We start from the raw sequence: 20,707 nt of genomic DNA on the forward strand, positions 1-20,707 counted from the left end.
AACTAAAGAGATCGAAACACGTTGGGGTTTAAGACTTGTTGAATACCCGTATAATGAAGATCTTTCTTCATCGATCATGTTGAGATAGCAAGATCAAAAACATAATTGATAAACCTAATTTTGTGCTCAATCATTACTATGGCATTCATTTGGCATAAGAGATGGGTGATGATAGTCACGAGATGAGAGGAGAATAGAATATAATTGCTTCTGTTGAAGACGCAATATTTGATCGATCAAAAAGAGGACTAATAGGGTTTAAAGATGAGTTCATCAATTAAAAACAATACTAGAAAAGTATTTCGTAAAATTTGTATAAAAAAATCAGATATTATGTCATAATAATTTGGATAGGCCATGTCATCTGCCACCTAAAGTGGACTATACGTGGTACATCAAAATGTGGTTCACTTAACATTACTCATACTCAGTTAGTATGTATTGCCCATGAAATCTGAAGGAATTTAGAGAGGTGCAAAGTAGGTTGCGGGTAATAATGAACATTACATCTCTTCTACCTACCACTAATAACCAATTAATCAGTGGTACGTAACCCCTTCCTACGGACGTTTTAAATCGAGTACTTCGTCTTAATTGAGTTAATTCTAACCTTTTCTTTACTTAGCAAACTAGCGAGAGAGTACAATGGCCATTCATTGATTCCATCTTATTAGGTGGTTTTGGTACGGTTTATAGGTGGTAATGGAGGAATTATTATTACACCTGTAGGACAATGTTCAATATATATTGCTTTTAATTGGTGCATCATGATTCTGAGTTGATTCTTTAGAGACGTATTTAGAGTTTATGGTTTAATTTTTTGCTCTTGGACCATATAAGCTATAGATAAACCCTAGATCTAAGCCTCTAGGTTATCTTGCAACATCAACTCCAAATTATCAACACCACCATATCTACCTAGCGATCAAGAAATAATATTATTGCCACAGATAACTTAGTATGCGTACGTAGCATTACGTACTGATACTCACAATATATACCACTCGATCAGTGACCAGTCGAGGTGAGCAAGCTAACGAGCATCTAGCACAGAGATCCATCTTGAACACTGAAAATGAAAACCTAACTAAGTACTAATTAACCCAAACTCTTTCTCTATGCATCTATTTGACTTACCGATGCAGTGAGTCGCTCTCGTTCAGAACAGCGCACCTTTCTGCTAATATTCTGGGATTAGTTGCATGCCTACGTTTGCTTGCCATGCAATGTGGCAAAACCCGAAAACAGATCGAAGTCGAAATATGAATCGGTCCCAGCAGAAAGTCCTGTTTCTTCATAAACCGTCCGTGTTACAGACTTACAGTAGCCAATTGCATACGAAAGTATATAGATGCATGTCAATATCATAATATGTTTGAGTTAGGTTTATTTGCTTGCGATGAAATTAAAGAAAATTTTAATAAATAAAAAGGCTACTGCTGCGAACTGCCCCCGTTAGGTGTGGCAGTGACATCCGATCCCTAACCAGAATAATTAATAGTCTGATCGATCTAGTGCGGAGATTGGAAACAGACATGGATATATATATAAATCCTGAAATCCATGTTGAAGTAGGTAATTGGATCAGTAAGCCTTACTACTGCTATTGATTCAGGGTGAATCATGTCCAATTCACTCCCAGCCAATTTGTTAGTGGAACTGGTAGAATCATGATTTCCCTTGCATATATACTTCAGCAAAATTACTATAACCACGCAAGTGCCACCTGATCGATAATGATGATCGAATAGATTTAGTATTATATGATAGTTTTCTCATCTAATATGGGTTAAGTGGAGTACTTTTCTCGAAGATTTTTTTTTGGGCAAGACTTTTCTCAAAGATGATCGAGAAGAATTGGTCCCATTCAAATACTTTTCGTTCTCGATACAATTAAACGCGGGAGAAAATAAGCGATGGACAAGCAATCTTACAAAGGAAATGCCCCATTCATTAATACTTGTTAAGGCGTTGAAAACTTTGGAATGATGATAGCAACCATAAGATAGGGGGCTGGGTCATGAGCATGCAGGCTCATGCGTCCTTAAGTCAACTGTGTAATAAGTTTACAAATCATAATCAAAATTATATATGACCCCAGCAGAAGAGAAAAGCTTAGTCCGAAGGAAGAAGATGAAATTTGCCCAAAAAAAAAGGGAAGAAGATGAAGAAAATAGAAATGGCCTTTTACCCTTAAAATTAGAAACACACACATGCATAGAGCAGATATATTTTGAAACCAAGAACAGTTCTGAAGCCCATGTCGTGACCTATGACACTGTATAACTGAACCCACATCAAGCTAAGCCCGTGGATGATATACAAAGCCACCATTCACCTGTTTCGGCGGCTTGGCCGTGAATCGACCGAACCAACCCGTATGCTGCAACTGCACTCAATCTTGCAAGCACATTGTTTGGAATTGGTTCATCATCTACTGCCTGCCTAGAGTCCGCCTAAGTCTCTCTTTGAAACCGCCTAGCACAGTTGAGCACCCGCCTAGAGTCCCGCATAGTTCTCGCGTAGAGTCCGCCTAGCACCACATAAATTCCCGCCTAGAAGCTGACTAGCCCGCCTTGCTCCCGCCTAGCGTGGTAGGAAATATCGTATAGCTCCATGCTATTCGCCTATTCCTCATATTGTACTCAACGATTTAAACCCTTCTCAATTCTTAAGCCGAAATCTGGTGGCCAGAGACTCACGTTTTCATATAGTTACTGATATGTAGCTCATTGGAGGTTACTTAGTCGTATTGAATAGGCCGATAAATTACTAGAAGGTTAACTTCAGTTGAGGAAGGAATGCAGACATGCAGTAAATGAGAAAGTCTACTTTCAACGCTTCAGCCTTCAGGAGTTTGTAGGCACATTAACTTTAGTGGCGGAGCTAGGATTGGAATCTAGGGTGGACTTGAGTTTGCCGATAGACAAAAAAACCTTTGGGAGGAAATTCATTAACCTGAAAGGAGAGATACACCGAAAAATGGAGGATATAGTCTTATCCCTAAAATGCAATTAAAGAGAATAAACTAGCTAAATTTAACTCTATGGTTCAATTAAACGTCAAACTCCTGTATGACATCCTCATTGAAGGTCATGTATGGCTCAGTGACTGTAATCAATATTAGAGAAGAAAGTGTGCGAAGTCTTTAGAGTCTTTAATTAGTATTGGCCGATTGGTTTTAGAAGCCTTCTATTAGTTAAGTTTAATAGTTTAAGAGGGTTTTTATATATATAGCATTAGGATTTTTTTTTTGCCGTGAGAACTGGGTGGACTTGAGTCCACTCGCCCCTGCCCTCAAAGGAAACTTAGACAAACGATATGAACAAGCTCACCAAACTCAACAACTAGCATGATGATCTGAATGGCCATGAACTATTGTGATAATGAAGGCTATGGTTGAAGAAGAAAAACATATCATGATGGCCTACTGGTGTAACACAATCGAAAGCACCGAAGCTCGAGCTGGGAACAGAAAACTATAATTTTCAGACATTATTCTCGAGGAAATCTAAACGTACAAAAAAAACATCGTGTCATTTATCAAACTAAAACAAAAATTTCTTTTAGAATCAATTGATCAAGCAGGTATGGCGGGCTACAGAGACACAGTAAGAACAAACTCCAGAAGCAAAGTCGTGTGGTTATCACCGTCCAAATATTAAAGGTTAATTTGCTGAAAGAGGCATATATATTGATCTCTTCTGGAACCAAACAATCGAGCAAAATTGTTTTGGGATTTTCTATAACCCTACGGACATTTTCATTTTCATGTTGGAGGCAGGAAACAACGCAGAAATTTCTCATAGTTCAGCATCTTTGTACTCTCATCTGTTCAAATATGGCATATGCCACATTAAGTATAACCCTGCATTAGCTACTTTTAAGCTTGAGGCCAAAAGTGAATCAATTAATTACAAGCACAGGTATATATGATCTAAATTGCTAACAGGGCTTGTCCCATGCATTTGATCTCTTCTTTTGTGAAAGCCAAGATCATAGTAATTCGATTTGTATGGACTCAGATTCGAATCCAACCCCAATTTGTGTCTTAACATGTTCTTATATTTGTAAACTATAATTCACGGCTATGATCAGGACTCAAAAGTTGAGCAGATCAATATATACCTCAAATTAAAGCAGAGAATTTGGTTCCAATTACTATAGTGACATGATCGGACAAAGCTTGCTTAGTGCCTAATTAGTACTTCTATATCTCCTCTTAAACGATAGTTGGATTCTTAAGCCTTATTTAAGTGTAGTTTAGGTTAATTAACAGATACTCGATGTGACATACAAGGATATCATACCCTTTCAAGTTTCAATACAACCGTGTGGGCTGTAGCCATGATGATGAGTATGTTTCATTTGTCTGTATCCCTGGTACGATATAACTGCGTATCTGCTAGGAAAGTTCATCACCGATCGGGAAGTTACTCCCACAAGTGCAAGAATAACGTGCAAATTAAACTTAAGTGACCTCGCCTAAGGTAATACCCCAAACCTAAGTGTGGCTTATATAAGGACCGCTACCCTTATGCTTGTGAAGCAGGCAAACCAGAACTAAAGAGCGAGAGATTCCTATTTAAGTATTCAAAAGCCCTAACTAGCCAGGAAGCATGCAGGTTGAGATTGAGGAAGTTAACAGCTGCGAGGCACTGCCTTTGCTGTCACTCAATCATGTGTCTTTGCTATGCAGATCAGTGTGGGACTCTATGAGGTTCTATGAAGAAGTGTTGGGCTTTGTTCTCATCAAACGCCCTTCATCCTTCAATTTCAATGGAGCTTGGTTAGCTTTTCTCACTCTATCTAGCTACTTGTTCAAAGTTCTTTTCAATTAATGCTTTACTGACCAGTGACCAACTACTTTGTTGTGTACAGGTTGTACAACTACGGAATTGGGATACACCTGATTGAAAGTCCAGCTATGGAGGACTTCGAACTCCGACCAATTAATCCCAAGGACAATCACATCTCCTTCCAAGTATGAGTTATATTAGTTTTCCTGCAATACTAGCTAGTTAAGCACACAACATGCAGCAACACATATGATTTGCTTATGACAACAAATGTTGTGAATGGTTTTGAACATGCAGTGCACTGATGTTGGACTTGTCAAGAGGAAGCTGCATGAGATGGGGATGAGGTATGTTACCGCTGTGGTAGAGGACAATGGGGTCAAGGTCGATCAGGTGTTCTTCCATGACCCAGATGGGTACATGATCGAGCTCTGCAACTGTGAGAACATCCCCATTATCCCTGTCTCTGCTTGCACCTTCAAGCCCAGAAGTAGCAGCTTCACTAAGGCACCAACTTCATGTGGTTTCATGGAGACGCTGATGATGGAAAGCTTGAGCCTGGACATGATGAACTTCTCATTCTAAGTTTCGGCAAGAGTGAGAAGTGCCGCTGCTTTTTGGCTGCTGCTGCAAGAAAATACGCTGCAATGTTTTGTTACAAGGTCTATATAGCAGAATGGTGTACCTTTGTTTGAAGGTGTTTGGTTTGGTTTTCTGCTTAAAATAAATTTGTGAGAAAAGATCAAGTCGTATTGTATGTAACTGTGTGCTTAATCTATTGAAGCCAGTGTGTGCTCTGTGACTATTGCCATATCGTTGAGAAGGAAACAACTCTATATACAGTTCTTGTTACATATCTATCTCAATTCTCTGTAATTCTAGCAGTTCTGGCATGAGCTTCAAACAACTGTATGTACCTCAAAAAGAAAACAGTCATCTGTTAGACGCTTTTCCTCCTATTCTTGTTCATCAGATACGTATCACCTTCATGTGTGGGCAAGGTGCTGGATGCCCGCAAGCATCAAAGAAACACTCTTATTACAGTAAGACAGAAGCAAATTATATTTCCCAATTCCATGGTTAAGAGCTAGATATATTATGCAGGTGTCCATCTATATCAGGAACAAAACCTTTGTCCATCATTTCCACTTTTACTATTTCATAAGTAATTCGATTTGGGATCAAACCTCTCTCCAGCATCTCATTTAGAAGTTCATTTGCATCTACAAGCTTGTCCTGCACACAATATCCCTTGATCAGCACATTATATGTTGTTATATTTGCTCGTTTCCCTTCTTTCTCCATCCGAGTCCTCAAGTTCAAAGCTGCCTTTAGGTTTCCTTTCCTGCAGTAGCCATCCATCAAATTATTGTATGTCAAATGCCTTGGGCTCAAACCCTTTGTAAGCATCTCATTCAAGAATCGTTCTGCCTTTCTTGGCTCCCCATCTTTACATAAGGCATCTATCAGTATATCATATGTAATTTGATCAGCTTTCAAGCCCTGAGCCTCCATTTTCTGTAAGAACTTATTGGCTGTTTCTACGTTTCCCTGTTTAAGCGAACCAGCTATCAAGCAGTTGAATGTTGACGTGGTTGGGTTAACCCCTCTCTCTATCATCGTGTTATGCAATGCATATGCTTCCTCCTCCATCTCATTCTTACAATAAGCATCAATGAGTGTATTAAATGTAATGACATTGGCTACCAAGCCTCGCTCACAAATGTTATTGAACAGCTCTCTAGCTTCTTTCAGCATCTTCTTCTTGCAAAACCCATTTATAAGTGCATTGTAGGTTGCTATAACTGGCTTCAAACCCAAGCCAAGCATTTCATCCCGCAATCGACAAGCCTCCTCAAGCTTCCCATCACAGCATAACCCATTTATCAGTGAATTATAAGTAACCACATTGGGTTTCAAACCCTGCCTCCTCATTTCCTCAAACACCTCAAACGCAGCTGATACATTCTCATCCTTACAGAACCCATCAATTAAAGTATTGAACGTGACCTCATTCGGACAAACATTACTCGCCACCATCTCCTTCAATACGGCATCAGCCTTATGCATTTTCCCCAACCCGCCCAATTTGCAATACCCACGAATGATAGTATTATAAGTAACCACATTTGGTGCAACCCCCCAAGCCTTCATATCATCCATAACATCCTTTGCCTTATTCAATTTCCCGACTTTACACAACCCATTAATCACAATACTGAAACTAAACAAATCCGCCACTATCCTCCTCCTAATCATCTCCTTATACACAAACTCAACACACCCAATCTCTTTCTCCTTCACCAAACCACTCAACAAAGCATTACAAGACAGCTTTGACAACCTAAACCCATAATCCCCAGCTCTCTGAAACGCCTCAAAACCCAAACTGGTCTTGGAATTCTTAACATAAGCCAGCACAAGCATATCAACTATAACTGAATTAGCACAAAACTGACTGCTACTAGACAATGAAAGCATGTGAAAAACTGAAGAAACAGAATGCTTCTCATTCCTTCTAACAAACTCATCTAATAAAGCTCTCATCTTCGGGAACTTCTTCGCATTCGAAAGCGACTGCAACAGCCTACAAGTGATTTCAATACTGTGAGGAGCATTTTGGGCCTTCTGGGCCCAGTTGAAGTACCTGTGTACGAGCTCAGGGTCAGCTCCGGAGTCGAGCAGTTGGGGAAGAACTGTGATAAAGGTTGAGTCTTTGAGATGGGTTTTGAGCTCCGACCATTGTTGCTTTGCTATGCGGTCTGAAATTAATGGAACATTTAGTGATTGTGGGTTTGGAGATTCGGCGATGGAGACTGTGGAACAGAGTTTGATTAGGCGGGTTTGATGAAGCTGTTGCAGGTGGGTTCGGGCATGGAGGCGTGAAGAGGAGGCGAGGAGGAGCTTCAGCATTGTGTTAATGGTGGGAGTTGAAATTGGAGGGGGCGAATTGGAATTGAATTTAGGGTGTTTATATGTCAAGGGGGAACCGCCATTTCTGGGAAAACTTGAAACTCACTCAGCCAAATAGGTTGAAAGCAAAACATTCATTTAGTAAAGAAGATAGATACAATTATTCTAAAAACAAAAAATGCCTGCTCTTTTAAAAATATTTTTTTTGTTAATCCATGACCACAACGCTATTAATGTTAAACTACTTAACCAACTAAGTCAAGGCTCATCGGCATAATCCTCTACCTAGAGAACTACAACTCTAAACTCTTAAAATGTTCAACTAAATTAGACATGGGTTTAACTTTTTACGTGTGACAGATTACCTAGCAACATATGGTTATGCTAGGCATAATCAGCTTGACTTGGCACATTCACCATATAATCAAGAAGTAGATACGCTACCGTCAAGATAGTAGCAACATTTCTAGATTGACAATAATTTCGACCTCATAGCTATCAAAACACATGGCGTCAAGAAGGCTCAATTGAAGTTTAGAAAACTGATGTTTATGCACATCATCCCATATCAAAAAGAGAAATAATTGATAACTTCTTCATTCACTGCAAACATAAATACATTCACTGATTTAGCAACAGAGTAGCGAAGTAGACAGATTTTTCTTTCCTAACACCACATTGTCTTTCATTTGGCATGTCTCAAAACCCCTCGCCTCATATATTAACGTACTAACTTGATCCCGAAAGGTTAAGGATGGTGTGTTAGAGTTAGACCCCCTCTAATTCACTAAATTAACAATATTTTAGGGGCATTTGTAGAAACTACCATTATTAACCGTTTGAAACCTATCACTTTACTTGGAATTAAATGGTAAAAACCGTAAAATCAATAGGACTATGGGGAGGGTCCTTTCTTTTCCCCTTGAAGACCATCATTTATGAGTTCAATTACGCGACAAGAGACTAGTTCTCGTCTTTTCTCTATTATGGTACAACCTTCCTCACCTCATTTCCAAACTCACACATCACTACGCCCTTAGTTGGCACATTCATGGTGTCACGTTCTGTCCTCCGATCACATCATCATCATCATCCTCATATTTTTAGGTAACAGATTATATCAGGGGCCCAGAGACTCAGAGAGAGAGAGTGCTATGTGGACGGCAATGCGGGTTTCAAGATCAAACAAAGGGAGCAGAGCAAAAGCCAAGCCAAGAGTCCAATCACTCCAAATGCCACCACCACCTTCATCCCAAGAACAAAAGAAAGAAAAAATGCAAACCAACAATTCAACTAGAAACACCTCAATAGGGGACCTACCTCCGATATGCTTCCGGTGGGTGAGAATCCGCCAAGGGCCTCCATCAGAGTATAATCAACCCCACTGCCTTTTCAAACTTGTGGCCATGGGAGTCCCTGAGCTTCACTTGGAGCAAATACAAAGTTGACAATAAATCATCTCCATTTCTATTTATTTTAATTTTTCATTGAGTCATCACGTCTCCTTCTTCTTCTCTGGTTATAATTATTTTTCCTCACCAAATATATAAATTATTATTCTTTGGCCTTCTCGAATCTCCCCAACCCAAACCCACTTTTCTTTATCCCTTCCTAATCCGTTCTTAGTCTTTCCACATCATTATTAGCTCCCACCAAACCACAGTGGTATTGGGGTCTGTGTTGTTTTTGGGATCTAATCTTTTCCATCTTTTCTGGCTTTGGATTGGATGTGAAGGCTGCTGCCTTATAATCTATAGCTGGGGTTGTGGCGTAGAAATATGAGAGTTGTGGAAGGCACTAGTACTTCTAATTATGCGAACACTTTGCGACGCTTGTGAAAGCGCAGCTGCGATCGTTTTCTGTGCTGCCGACGAAGCTGCTCTTTGCCGTGCCTGTGATGAAAAAGTATGTTTCTTTTAAGCTTCTGAGTTTGGTCTTCCTCAGTTTTGACTTACCCAATTAGTAGCTTCAAGTAGTAAAGCCTAGAATCTAGGGAAAGTATGATGCTTTGTTTCATATTTTCAGTTTACTTGGTGCAAATCGGACCATCTATGGTGTTAGTTAGTTGTAGATAGTTAACCACTTAACCTTGATTTGCTGGTAGAATTGTTTGTTGTTTTCATGTTAGTATAGAATGAGTATATTTACTGTTCCATCAAAACCTAAGGAGTTGTATGGAGCAAGGGCATTGCCTCTTATCTTTCCCACATTGTATGTCCTTGTCAAGGTAACTAATTTCCCAGAAGTTGATTTTTTTTTCTTGTGCTAAACTCTTGGACATGGTCTATATAGATCGTATCAATAAAGCGATTAAGGATTTTTGGCCTAATCTAGAAACTATAATAGACTCTTAGAAAGCAATGCTTTAATCTGTTGATGGGGTGGCAGGTGCATTTGTGCAATAAGCTCGCTAGCCGACATGTCCGGGTTGGTCTTGCAACTCCCAGTGCTGTTCCCCGTTGTGATATTTGTGAAAATGCACCAGGTATGCAGGCGTATTAATGCTGATGTTGGTCTGTCATTGAGGTTATATTTGAGAAAAGAAATAAAGAAATCACATCACACTTATATTTTGTTTCTGAAAAACACATGTAGCTTTCTTTTATTGCGAAGTAGATGGGAGTTCGCTTTGTCTGCAATGTGATATGGTTGTTCATGTTGGAGGTAAAAGAACACATGGAAGATATCTTGTACTGAGGCAAAGAGTGGAGGTGTGTTCATGTTAATATCCTTTTACACCAAGAATTTATCGATGTTTTAATTTTTACTTTTTAGGCTGCTGTACATTACTTGAAGTTTTACACTATATTGGTTGCTCTGTACTTCTGTAGTTTCCAGGGGATAAACCTAGTAGTAATGGTGATGATCTCACTTCCCAACCCCCCATCGACCAAGGTGAGACTAGAAGAGTACAACATCAACAACCAAGAATGACGATTGGAGACATCCATCAAAATCACAGGGCATCTCCTGTTCGTCTAGCAGATGCCAATGATGAGGGGCATGTAAAGATGGATAATAAGTTAATTGATTTGAACATGAAGCCTAATCGGATGCATGGACAAGCTTCAAATAAAGAGGTTAGTAAGTCTTCATTATTCAGTACCAGCAGTTGAACTTGTATCTGAACGACTGAACTCTTTAGGAACTTTCCCATTCCTAATAAATAATAATATAATATGGTTCCAAACTCTTGGCTATTACACATCTCAGCAGAGGGAAGATTACCACCTGGTCTGGACTCTTAGACATGATTTAGTTCGTAATTGCTTATTAGTGGCATTATGCCAAAACTGGTTAATACATGTGAATTTGTCTTTTATTTCCAACGTACTGAACTAATGACGAGATCTATTTGATTTATAAGCTAAAGACCTGAATCAGCTAGGTAGCTTGATCATTATGATTTACCTTTGTTGCAGTAGAATTCTTATTTATAGATCCTTTTGCTTCCATTACATAAATATATAACAGTATCTTGGAATAGATTCTAGTCCATGAGCTTCTATCAGGATAAGATCACTGTAGTTACTGTAGGCTGAGATTATTGCCGAACTTTACAATTACAAATGCGAGAACATAATTCCAGCACGTTGTCTATAAAATAATTCTTTAAGCTCAAGCTTCTGCACTACACTATCCATTTTCGGATGTTGAACTAAGAGGTTGAAGTTGAAGTACAATATGCATAAATCAACAGGAAATTCAAAACTTTCGTATGATAACCAACTTACCTTTAAACAGATGAGCATTGAACTTGTTGGCTGTCATATATCAATGCATCATTTGACTCATGCATACAAGTACTATTTCTAAGTTACAAGCATCTGTTGTTCTTATCAGGACCAATAGTGGCATATTTAGAAGCATGGACTCGTGCAGATTACTTTCACTAGTCGCTAGAAGGGCAATTCACCTACTCCTTGGCTATCTGCTACTTCATGAGGAACTCGCTCCTTTAATCATCCATTCTGTTAAGTGGCTCTCTTGGTCATCAAGGGTTAAAGAGTGTCTACCATCAAGTAGTTTAGTTGTGCAGGATATAGTTGGTTACTCGGAAAGCATTCAAAACTTGCCTTGAAAGCAAAATACTGTTATCTATGCAACTGATGTCGTGGTACTCAGTTGCCATTGTTGAAATCTTTGCGAGTGCTTGTATTGTTGTATTTCCACTGCAATTTTAATTTTTTTTTGTAAGTACCAGTTGATCATGGTAGCAAACGGAGAACTCCGCGCTTTACTGGAAAAAAAAAAACTGTAAGCTCATCCAAATCCATGAGTGGAACGTTTTCGGATTTCCTTGTATTTGATTCAACTGCAATGGATAAGTGTGTTATTAAGTCCTTATTTCTTCAATTTCTTGGGTTATTTTCAAAGTATGTCGTATGTATTTTATGTCATCATCCTCAATGGATTCACCAAACAAAACGTAAAAATATCTCAGCCGAAATTACTCTTATCGTAATTTCATGAATAATGTTATTTATACTATTAATGTTTGTCATTCAAAAGGTATGTGAAGTTACATGTATATCTTTGCATCATATAATAATTTGAAATAATTAAGGAGTACAAAGATAAATAACAAAATTAAAATAAATTAATATTTTAGATACTATCCACTCCTTTCAGCCGATAAGTACTCACTATCGGCATGCTAGGATCGTAACACCCACTATCACTACTCTCTTATTTTCTAAAAATTGTTTAAATCTGCATTTGCAAGTTTTTAAAAAAAAAAGAATAAAAAAAAAAGCGGGACTCATTGAAAGTTTGAAACGACACTACCCGTTTTTTGGGCAATGTCAGTAAGCCCATTCGTAACCGGATAAACCCGCTCCGGCCCAGTAACATATTGTTAAATGTTAAAAACTCGAACCAAATGTCAGAACAAGATTGCTTGCTTCTGCCTTCTGTTTGACACCACTCATACCTCTCCGGCCAATCGGCGATGAAGCTTCCTCCGGCAACGACGCCGTTTCTGCTCTCCTTCTTCTTACTCACCACACTCCTCACGACGTCGTTCGCTTTCACGCCTCGGACTTTTCTCCAGCTCCAGAGCTCCGCTGCGAGCACCAATTACTTGACCGATAAGTCACTCTGGTTCCCCCAGACTCTCGATCATTTCTCGCCGTACGATCACCGCAAGTTCGATCAACGCTACTACGAGCTCCTCGACTACTTCCGGCCATCCGACGGTCCGATTTTCCTCAGAATCTGTGGTGAATCGGCCTGCAACGGAATCTCCAACGATTATTTAACCGTAAGTTTTCTGATTCCATTCGTCGCCGGAATCGGAAATTTACTAAGGTTTTGGTGAATTTTGTTTTACAGGTTTTGGCGAAGAAGTTTGGGGCGGCGGTGGTGTCGCCAGAGCATCGTTACTATGGTAAGAGCTCTCCGTTTAAATCACACTCGACTGAGAATCTCAAGTACTTATCATCTAAGCAAGCGCTTTTCGATTTGGCTGCTTTTCGTCAGTTTTATCAGGCAAGTGTGTTTGGATTTCGTTTCTATGATTTTTTCCACTGTGTTAATTTGAACTAGTGAATTGAATTGGATGATTTGAGCATGCGGTTTAGTGTTTTTAAGGTGTGGTTTTGTTGTTTAGGAATCGTTGAATGTGAAGCTGAATAGGACTAAGGGTGAGAATTCGTGGTTCGTTTTCGGGGTGTCCTATGCAGGAGCTCTTAGTGCTTGGTTTAGGCTCAAGTTTCCTCATTTGACATGTGGAAGTCTTGCGAGTTCTGCTGTTGTTGAAGCTGTGTTTAACTACACTCAATTCGACCAGCAGGTGACCACAAGCTTAATGGCTTTAAGTTTCTTGGTTGTTTTCCCTTTTCACTTACGAGATAGGAAATTGAAGTGGATTGTACTTATTTGTATTCAAATGCAGATTGGTGAGTCTGCCGGTCCAGAGTGTAAAGCTGCACTGCAAGAAACTAATCGTCTTATCGAACTGAGGCTTGCAGCTAATGGAAAAGCAGTGCGGGGTTTGTTTGGTGCAACTCAGGTGTGATTAAAGACTTTCAGTGGTTCACTCTGTTTGGGTTTTGGTGTACACTCTTGCCATGGAATTTGACCTCTTCTCTGTTTGCAGCTAAATATTGATGGTGATTTTATGTATTTTCTAGCCGATGCTGCTGTTATTGCGGTGAAGTTTACTTCCCTAGTTTCCCTTTTGATTTTTAATTATATCACATTAAAAATACCGAGGATTTCTGATTGGGAAAATTGCAGTTTCAATATGGAAATCCTGACAGACTCTGCTCCCCTCTTGTTCAAGCAAAGAATCATGGAGAGGATTTGGTGGTAAGTTCCTCTTATTTCCAGTCTATTCTGTTCCTCAATCGGTGTACAGTCTTTTTGTCAGGCCCAATTAATTCATGGGCATATGTTTCTTTGGGTTTCGATGTCATTTATCTCTTGTTGTCTAGTGTTTCTAAGGAAGCTATGATCATATCTTTGCAGGAAGCATATGCCAAATACGTTAAAGAGTATTACGTTGGGACTTTTGGTGTTGATGTCGAAACATACAATCAGAAACACTTGAAGAACACTGCTGTTAATGAAGGAAGTTCTGACCGTTTGTGGTGGTTCCAAGTTTGTACCGAAGTTGCCTATTTTCAAGTAGCACCTGCAAATGATAGCATGCGATCTTCAATAGTTGACACCAAGTAAGTGACAGATTATGGCTTCTTTTATAAAAACCATTTTGATATTCATGTCTAATTCTAGGGTGTTCAATATGTACTTCTGTATGTTAATGATGAAAAGGTTATTATTATTGCAGATACCATTTGGACCTTTGCAAGAATGTCTTTGGAGAGGGCATCTATCCCGAGGTTGATGCGACAAATTTATATTACGGAGGCAAAAAAATTACAGGTCAAAACTTTTTTATCTTTGCCTTATCCATGTGTTTATCTTTCCCACACACGTATATTCTGTGCCCTTATTTTCATTCACATATGTAATTTACCTACTGGCAATGTAAAATGTCAAGTCTCTAACTCAGTAATATACTAATACATGCATGCTTGTGATAACACACATACTGATCTTTATATGAATTCTTTTGTCATCCTTCAAGCTAACAATAAAGCTCCTTACTCAGTTGTTTTATGATCTTATATTATGGGTAGAACCTTTCTTTAAAGATATTATCAAGTTTTTGGTTCTTGTTAACCCTTCTTTTACTGAAGTTTGGCCAAAAAATAAATTGTCTATCTGGGAGAAGCTTTAAGAGGCTAAAAACCATATATTTCTTTATATTCATATTTAATGTTTAAGCATCCAATTATGAAAAGCTAACCATGCATCAAATAGTTGAAGGATTTCTATTACGAGTTGATTTTGCATTGTTTCATTAGTTTCATATTATGAAAGACGGCACTAGTTATATTTTTCCTCTATTTGAGATTATCATTAGTCTTAAAGTTGACGTTATCGTCTCAAAATTGAATCTGTAGGTTCAAAAATAGTTTTCACAAATGGCTCACAGGATCCCTGGCGTCATGCATCCAAACAGACTTCATCTCTAGATAGTAAGTATTCTGTTACTTCAATGAAAAGTCACAAAATAAGATTGCACTACTAGGAAGAATTTTAGTGAAACTCCCATTTTTGATGCATTAGTCATTACAGTATTACTGGTTAGTTTGTGCGACAGAGTTTGCTGTAGCCAGTCTCATCTCATCTCCAGTATCAAGCTTCTATCCTAATGATATTGTACATCTACTATGTTGTGAGGAGTTAATTTGATCCGTAACTGTCTGATTTTGTGTTTCTTATTGAAACTTTCAGTGCCTTCATACATTGTCTCATGCCATAACTGTGGCCATGGAACAGATTTGAGAGGATGCCCTCAGGTTCCCGTAAGTCCTGAAGGTATGTGGTTTATCTGTCCTTCTTTGTTTACTGATAGTACTCTTCTGTAGGGGTGTTAATCGGTGTGAATGGTTCGGTTTATAGGTGATACCGAACACCAAACCGTTCTATTTATTCGGTTTGGTTCGGTTTGGTTTTTCACTTTTTTTTTCAAAAACCAACTGTGTTCGGTTTGGTTTTTCTCTGGTTTATATCGGTTTTTCTTTCGGTTATTTTGTAAAGAAAATCGGAGTTTTTTTCCTTGTCTATCTACTTGATTCTTAACGAAATAAAAATAACATGCGGACAAATTTGAAAAAATCTATTTACAAGATATAGTTGCTTCACAAATGCATACAATTGCAAAAAGCCACTAAACAACTTATACCACATTAGTAGGCATGTTGTGGTTTCAATGTCTAAAATTCAAAATATTAAATTTTGACCATCAGATGTGATCAGCATATTTAAATACAGATATGGTAAACAATTCATCTAATTTTGATAAAATTTGGGTCTCGATCGATGTGGTAAACGTTAACTTAATTTCATCTAATTAAGTGTGAATTCGTTCTTACCCCCTCCTTCTTGACTAGTTTTGGTGGATTCTTTCACGCACACACTCTCATATATATGTGATGTAGCAGCTCGTGTAAAAGTTTCAAAAATTTTACCTTCCAGGGATAGGGCTACCCATAGGCCCATAGGGGATAATAAGCGTAAAAATGGTTGACCGCCTCGATCGGGACACAAACGTTATCGAAAATATGTGATTTTTTTACCATAACCATATTTCACAATATGTAACGCATCATGCGGACATATTTGCAAAATTATATTTATAATATATAGTTGCTTCACAAATGCATACATTTGCAAAAAGCCACTAAACAAGTTATACCACATTAGTAGGCATGTTGTGGTTCTAATGTCTAAAATTAAAAATATTAATTTTTGACTGTCAGATGTGATCAGCATATTTAAATAACGATATGGTAAAAAATTCATCTAATGTTGATAATATTTGGGTCTCGATCGATGTGGTCAACATTAACTTAGTTTCATCTAATTTAGTGAATTTGTTCTTACCCCCTCCTTCTTGACTAGTTTTGGTGGATTTTTTCATGCACACACTCTCACATATATTTGATGTAGCAGCTCGTGTAAAATTTTCAAAAATTTTACGTTCCAGGGATAAGGCTACCCATAGGGGATAATAAGCGTAAAAAGGGTTGACCGCCTCGATCGGGACACAAAGGTTATCGAAAAGATGTGATTTTTTTACCATAACCATATTTCACAATACGTAACGCATCATGCGGACATATTTGCAAAATTCTATTTATAATATATAGTTGCTTCACAAATGCATACATTTGCAAAAAGACCGCTAAACAAGTTATACCACATTAGTAGACATGTTGTGGTTCCAATGTCTAAAATTCAAAATATTAAATTTTGACCGTCAGATGTGATCAGCATATTTAAATAAGGATATGGTAAAAAAATTCATCTAATGTTGATAATATTCGGGTCTCGATCGATGTGGTCAACATTAACTTAATTTCATCTAATTAAGTGAATTTGTTCTTACCCCCTCCTTCTTGACTAGTTTTGGTGGATTTTTTCATGCACACACTCTCACATATATGTGATGTAGCAGCTAGTGTAAAATTTTCAAAAATTTTACGTTCTAGGGATAAGGCTACCCATAGGTGATAATAAGCGTAAAAAGGGTTTACCGCCTCGATCGGGACACAAACGTTATCGAAAATATGTGATTTTTTTACCATAACCATATTTCACTATACGTAACGCATCATGCGGACAGATTTGCAAAATTCTATTTATAAGATATAGTTGCTTCACAACTGCATACATTTGCAAAAATACCACTAAACAAGTTATACCACATTAGTAGACATGTTGTGGTTCCAATATCTAAAATTCAAATTATTAAATTTCGACCGTCGGATGTGATCAACATATATAAATTCAGATATGGTAAAAAATTCACCGAATTTTGATAAAGTTTGGGTCTCGATCGATAACATATTTAATTATGTATATTAAATATATCTATAAATAATATAATTTCTTTATAATATATATATATATATATATATTCGGTTTTTCGGTTCGGTTTCGGTTTCCAAACATCCCAAACCAAAACCACACCAAATCTTTCGGTTTGGTGCGGTTTTTTTGCGGTTTAGTGCGGTTTTTTTTTTCTTCGGTTTTTTTCGGTTATGGTTCGGTTTTTTTCGGTTTTCGGTTTTCAATTAACACCCCTACTCTTCTGTTATGAACATGCTGATACAATGTTATTCATCACTGAGCAGAAGTTTTATATTTGCCTATATAAAATATACTCAGTTGAATTTCTGCATGATTGTAATCTAAATACCTCCATGATTGATATGTGGTATATGGTAGACACACACACACACACGTGTAAGCTTTCTTCCCTCATTTCACTGGTAGAAGGATGCATACAACATGAGGGAAAATTAGGTTCATAGTTCTGGTTCATTTGGCTTGCAGACTTGCAACGAGATTTCAAATCTATAATGTTTTCTCTGCATCAAGTGCTCGTCTTCTCTTCTGAATCTTTGGGAAAGAACAAAAATTAACTGAAATTGCAAAAGGAAAAGTACTGCCATAAGGTTATTTTGGTAAAAATAATTTCTTAAATAAAAAAGTGGGCACTGTTGTGAGGTTATCTTTGCAAATTTAATGAAATCATGCCGTTCCAGTAACAGTGTTGGATAAAGAGTAATGTTGAGTAACTTAATTTTATCAGCACGAAACTAATTTTATCAGCCATCAGAAGTTTACCATGTTTAAAGAACGTTGTATACATCTCCACAGTTGACTACTTTGAACAGAAACTGAACATTATTTTCAGGATGGATGTGCTTGTTGCTTACATTTGTGTTCTTAGAGCTGCATATATATAATTATGAATTTGTTTCAGGTAATGCTGGGAATTGCAGCAACCCTGATGCAGTCCACAAAGTTAGACAACAAATTGTAGAACATATAGACCTATGGCTGTCTGAATGCCAAGACACGGGTAGGAGCTACATGTAAATATAATAATGTGATGTGTAAGATGGTTCTGTAACTAATATTACCTCACTGTTTACCTTCTTAACAGATGTTTGATTACTAATCTATGAAGGATATGGTAAGTTGTCTCCTTATGTACATAAATATTCATTTCTGTACATCATGGTAAACATGTTTTTTCCTCCCTCTTGGTGTTTTTCCACTTGCTACTTCTATGTTAGTGCATGTTCCATGCAAGTGTGAATGCTTGATTAAGATTTTAGACTTTCTAATAATAAAGACGTGCATGTTGCAGCACGAGTAAGTTCTAGACCTCTTGCTGTCTTCAGTGTATTCACAGTTTGAGCTGCAAGCTCATTAGGTTGCTTTAAAAACCAAAGATTGTATATCATTTGTGATGCTGATTACATATGTGCAAGTTACTTAAGTCAATCGAATAAGCTATAGCCTTCTTCATCATCATGTAAATAGTCATCTGGAAATGGTTCATTCTCTGGTTCTTGATCTTCAGTTCTGTCAGCCCCTTCCTTCATTTTCTCATTCTCGACCTTCTTTTTCTTGAGAAAATTGACAAGCCCTTTTAGAGTAACATCAGCATCATCACTCTTCATGAGCTCCTCAGCAACCTCTGCAGGGGTGACATCAGTGCTACCTATCAACCCTTCAATTTCTCCAGACAGGTGATGTGGGTTGCTTTCATGAATACCAAGGTAGTTAGAGGCTAGGACTCTGAACCCGCTCGGGGTGCAGTATGACATATGAATGTGCACATCCATTCGCCCCGGACGCAGCAGTGCAGGGTCTAGCCGATCCTTGTGGTTGGTGGTGAACACTATAATTCTCTCGTCCCCGCAGCTTGACCAGAGGCCATCTATGAAGTTCAGTAGGCCTGATAGTGTCAACTACAATTAAGGAAAACCATGTCATCCTCATAGTCATGAAATAAAACCTAGGAAACAGAAAGGAGAAGAGTACTGACCCTGTCGTTATGAGCTTGATACCTCCGTGGATCCGGTTCTTGTCCCCTGGTATGTACTTTGGCGCAGCAATCAATGTCCTCAATCACCAGAATAGAACGATTTGAAGTAGAAAGCAATACCGTCCTCAAATGAGAATTACTCTGAATGCTAGAAAGCTCCAAGTCATAGACATCAAACTGGAGATAGTTGGCCATGGCTGCAATCAAGCTCGATTTTCCTGTACCAGGTGGACCATACAGCAAATACCCTCGCTTCCAAGCCTTCCCGACCCTTTTGTAAAACTCCCTCCTCCTCACAAACCTATCCAAATCATCAATAATCATTCTCTTAAGCTGTGAATCCATTGCCATTGTTCCAAAGTTAGATGGATGCTCCATCCTCACGGAACCCCAACCGCTTAAATTCCTTTTGCCCTCCTCATCATCACCCAGACTCGAACCCCGGGTGTAAAGCCTAACAACTTTTTCCCCTTCTTGAATGGCTTTAGCTTGAGCAAAAACGTAGGGCAAGTAAGTGTCCATCACTTTGTCCTTGTGTTTCTTGTCAAACACTAGCTCAAACCGACACTTGTTGTCATTACCAGAGCGGAAATCGTCCTTCTCAGGCTCAGCGAAGCGCCATTTCAATTTGATGTCATTGTCAAATGTGTCGGTGATTTCTTCGCCTTTGTCCATGGCAATGCTGATGCTCTTCTTCCTTGGTGTTTTGCTGATCTTGAGGCGTTCAGTGAAAGGACTGATCTTTGTTGTGAGGTACACCTCTGCAGCATCATAGACTTGGTTTCGCGTCATGCCACAGTACTCTTCAACGATCAAAGTAAGGTTCGAGGAGGGAGAGGTAAAAAAGTGACTGAAGAATGAGTATATGTACGAGCGCAACTGGCGGGGGATGAGTTGGTCTGTAATAGAACGGAGCAACATCATTGATGCAGCAAAGGAGGCATAGGCTGAGAACAATGTTGATGCTGTGGTTGGCATATCTTTGAGATTGAGAGTAAACATTGTGTTACTGACTGAGGGTTTGCAAAAATGTTAGGTTGGGAGTTAAAGGATATGATGGGGTGTTTTATAATGA

The 20,707-nt window shown here is 38.4% G+C and overlaps 5 protein-coding genes across 7 annotated transcripts; 3 read left to right on the forward strand and 2 right to left on the reverse strand.

The window, feature by feature from the left end:
- Nucleotides 1-4,619: 4,619 nt before the first annotated feature.
- Nucleotides 4,620-5,384, forward strand: LOC126785262 (glyoxylase I 4-like). The gene is made up of 3 exons (XM_050510894.1): nt 4,620-4,789; nt 4,882-4,984; nt 5,097-5,384. Exons 1-3 carry the CDS (start codon nt 4,620-4,622, stop codon nt 5,382-5,384), a joined length of 561 nt encoding a protein of 186 aa, XP_050366851.1.
- A 474-nt stretch (nt 5,385-5,858) lies between these two features.
- Nucleotides 5,859-7,786, reverse strand: LOC126785253 (pentatricopeptide repeat-containing protein At1g09820). Its single transcript, XM_050510884.1, has one exon. It carries the CDS (start codon nt 7,710-7,712, stop codon nt 5,880-5,882), a length of 1,833 nt encoding a protein of 610 aa, XP_050366841.1. The 5' UTR covers nt 7,713-7,786; the 3' UTR covers nt 5,859-5,879.
- Nucleotides 7,787-9,272: 1,486 nt separating this feature from the next.
- LOC126786197 (B-box zinc finger protein 19-like) lies at nt 9,273-12,053 on the forward strand. 2 transcript variants are annotated; one of them, XM_050511962.1, is made up of 5 exons: nt 9,273-9,617; nt 10,101-10,197; nt 10,329-10,423; nt 10,544-10,792; nt 11,556-12,053. In XM_050511962.1, exons 1-5 carry the CDS (start codon nt 9,525-9,527, stop codon nt 11,562-11,564), a joined length of 543 nt encoding a protein of 180 aa, XP_050367919.1. In that variant the 5' UTR covers nt 9,273-9,524; the 3' UTR covers nt 11,565-12,053. The 2 variants fall into 2 exon arrangements, with proteins under 2 accessions (XP_050367919.1, XP_050367910.1); XM_050511953.1 differs by having other exon boundaries at nt 9,287-9,617; nt 10,308-10,423.
- Nucleotides 12,054-12,624: 571 nt separating this feature from the next.
- On the forward strand, nt 12,625-19,085 carry LOC126805132 (probable serine protease EDA2). Of its 2 annotated transcripts, XM_050532241.1 has the most exons (12): nt 12,625-12,975; nt 13,047-13,202; nt 13,324-13,506; nt 13,609-13,725; nt 13,813-13,866; nt 13,953-14,024; nt 14,184-14,389; nt 14,506-14,600; nt 15,185-15,259; nt 15,519-15,602; nt 18,559-18,657; nt 18,742-19,085. In XM_050532241.1, exons 1-12 carry the CDS (start codon nt 12,664-12,666, stop codon nt 18,747-18,749), a joined length of 1,461 nt encoding a protein of 486 aa, XP_050388198.1. In that variant the 5' UTR covers nt 12,625-12,663; the 3' UTR covers nt 18,750-19,085. The 2 variants fall into 2 exon arrangements, with proteins under 2 accessions (XP_050388198.1, XP_050388196.1); XM_050532239.1 differs by having other exon boundaries at nt 18,559-19,085.
- Nucleotides 19,082-20,670, reverse strand: LOC126800496 (AAA-ATPase At2g18193-like). The gene is made up of 2 exons (XM_050527870.1): nt 19,633-20,670; nt 19,082-19,555 (listed from the first exon to the last, which is right to left on the reverse strand). Exons 1-2 carry the CDS (start codon nt 20,632-20,634, stop codon nt 19,082-19,084), a joined length of 1,476 nt encoding a protein of 491 aa, XP_050383827.1. The 5' UTR covers nt 20,635-20,670.
- Nucleotides 20,671-20,707: the final 37 nt, after the last annotated feature.

This window comes from Argentina anserina, chromosome 1 (genome assembly GCF_933775445.1).
Source record: "Argentina anserina chromosome 1, drPotAnse1.1, whole genome shotgun sequence".
Classification (NCBI taxonomy): Eukaryota; Viridiplantae; Streptophyta; class Magnoliopsida; order Rosales; family Rosaceae; genus Argentina; species Argentina anserina.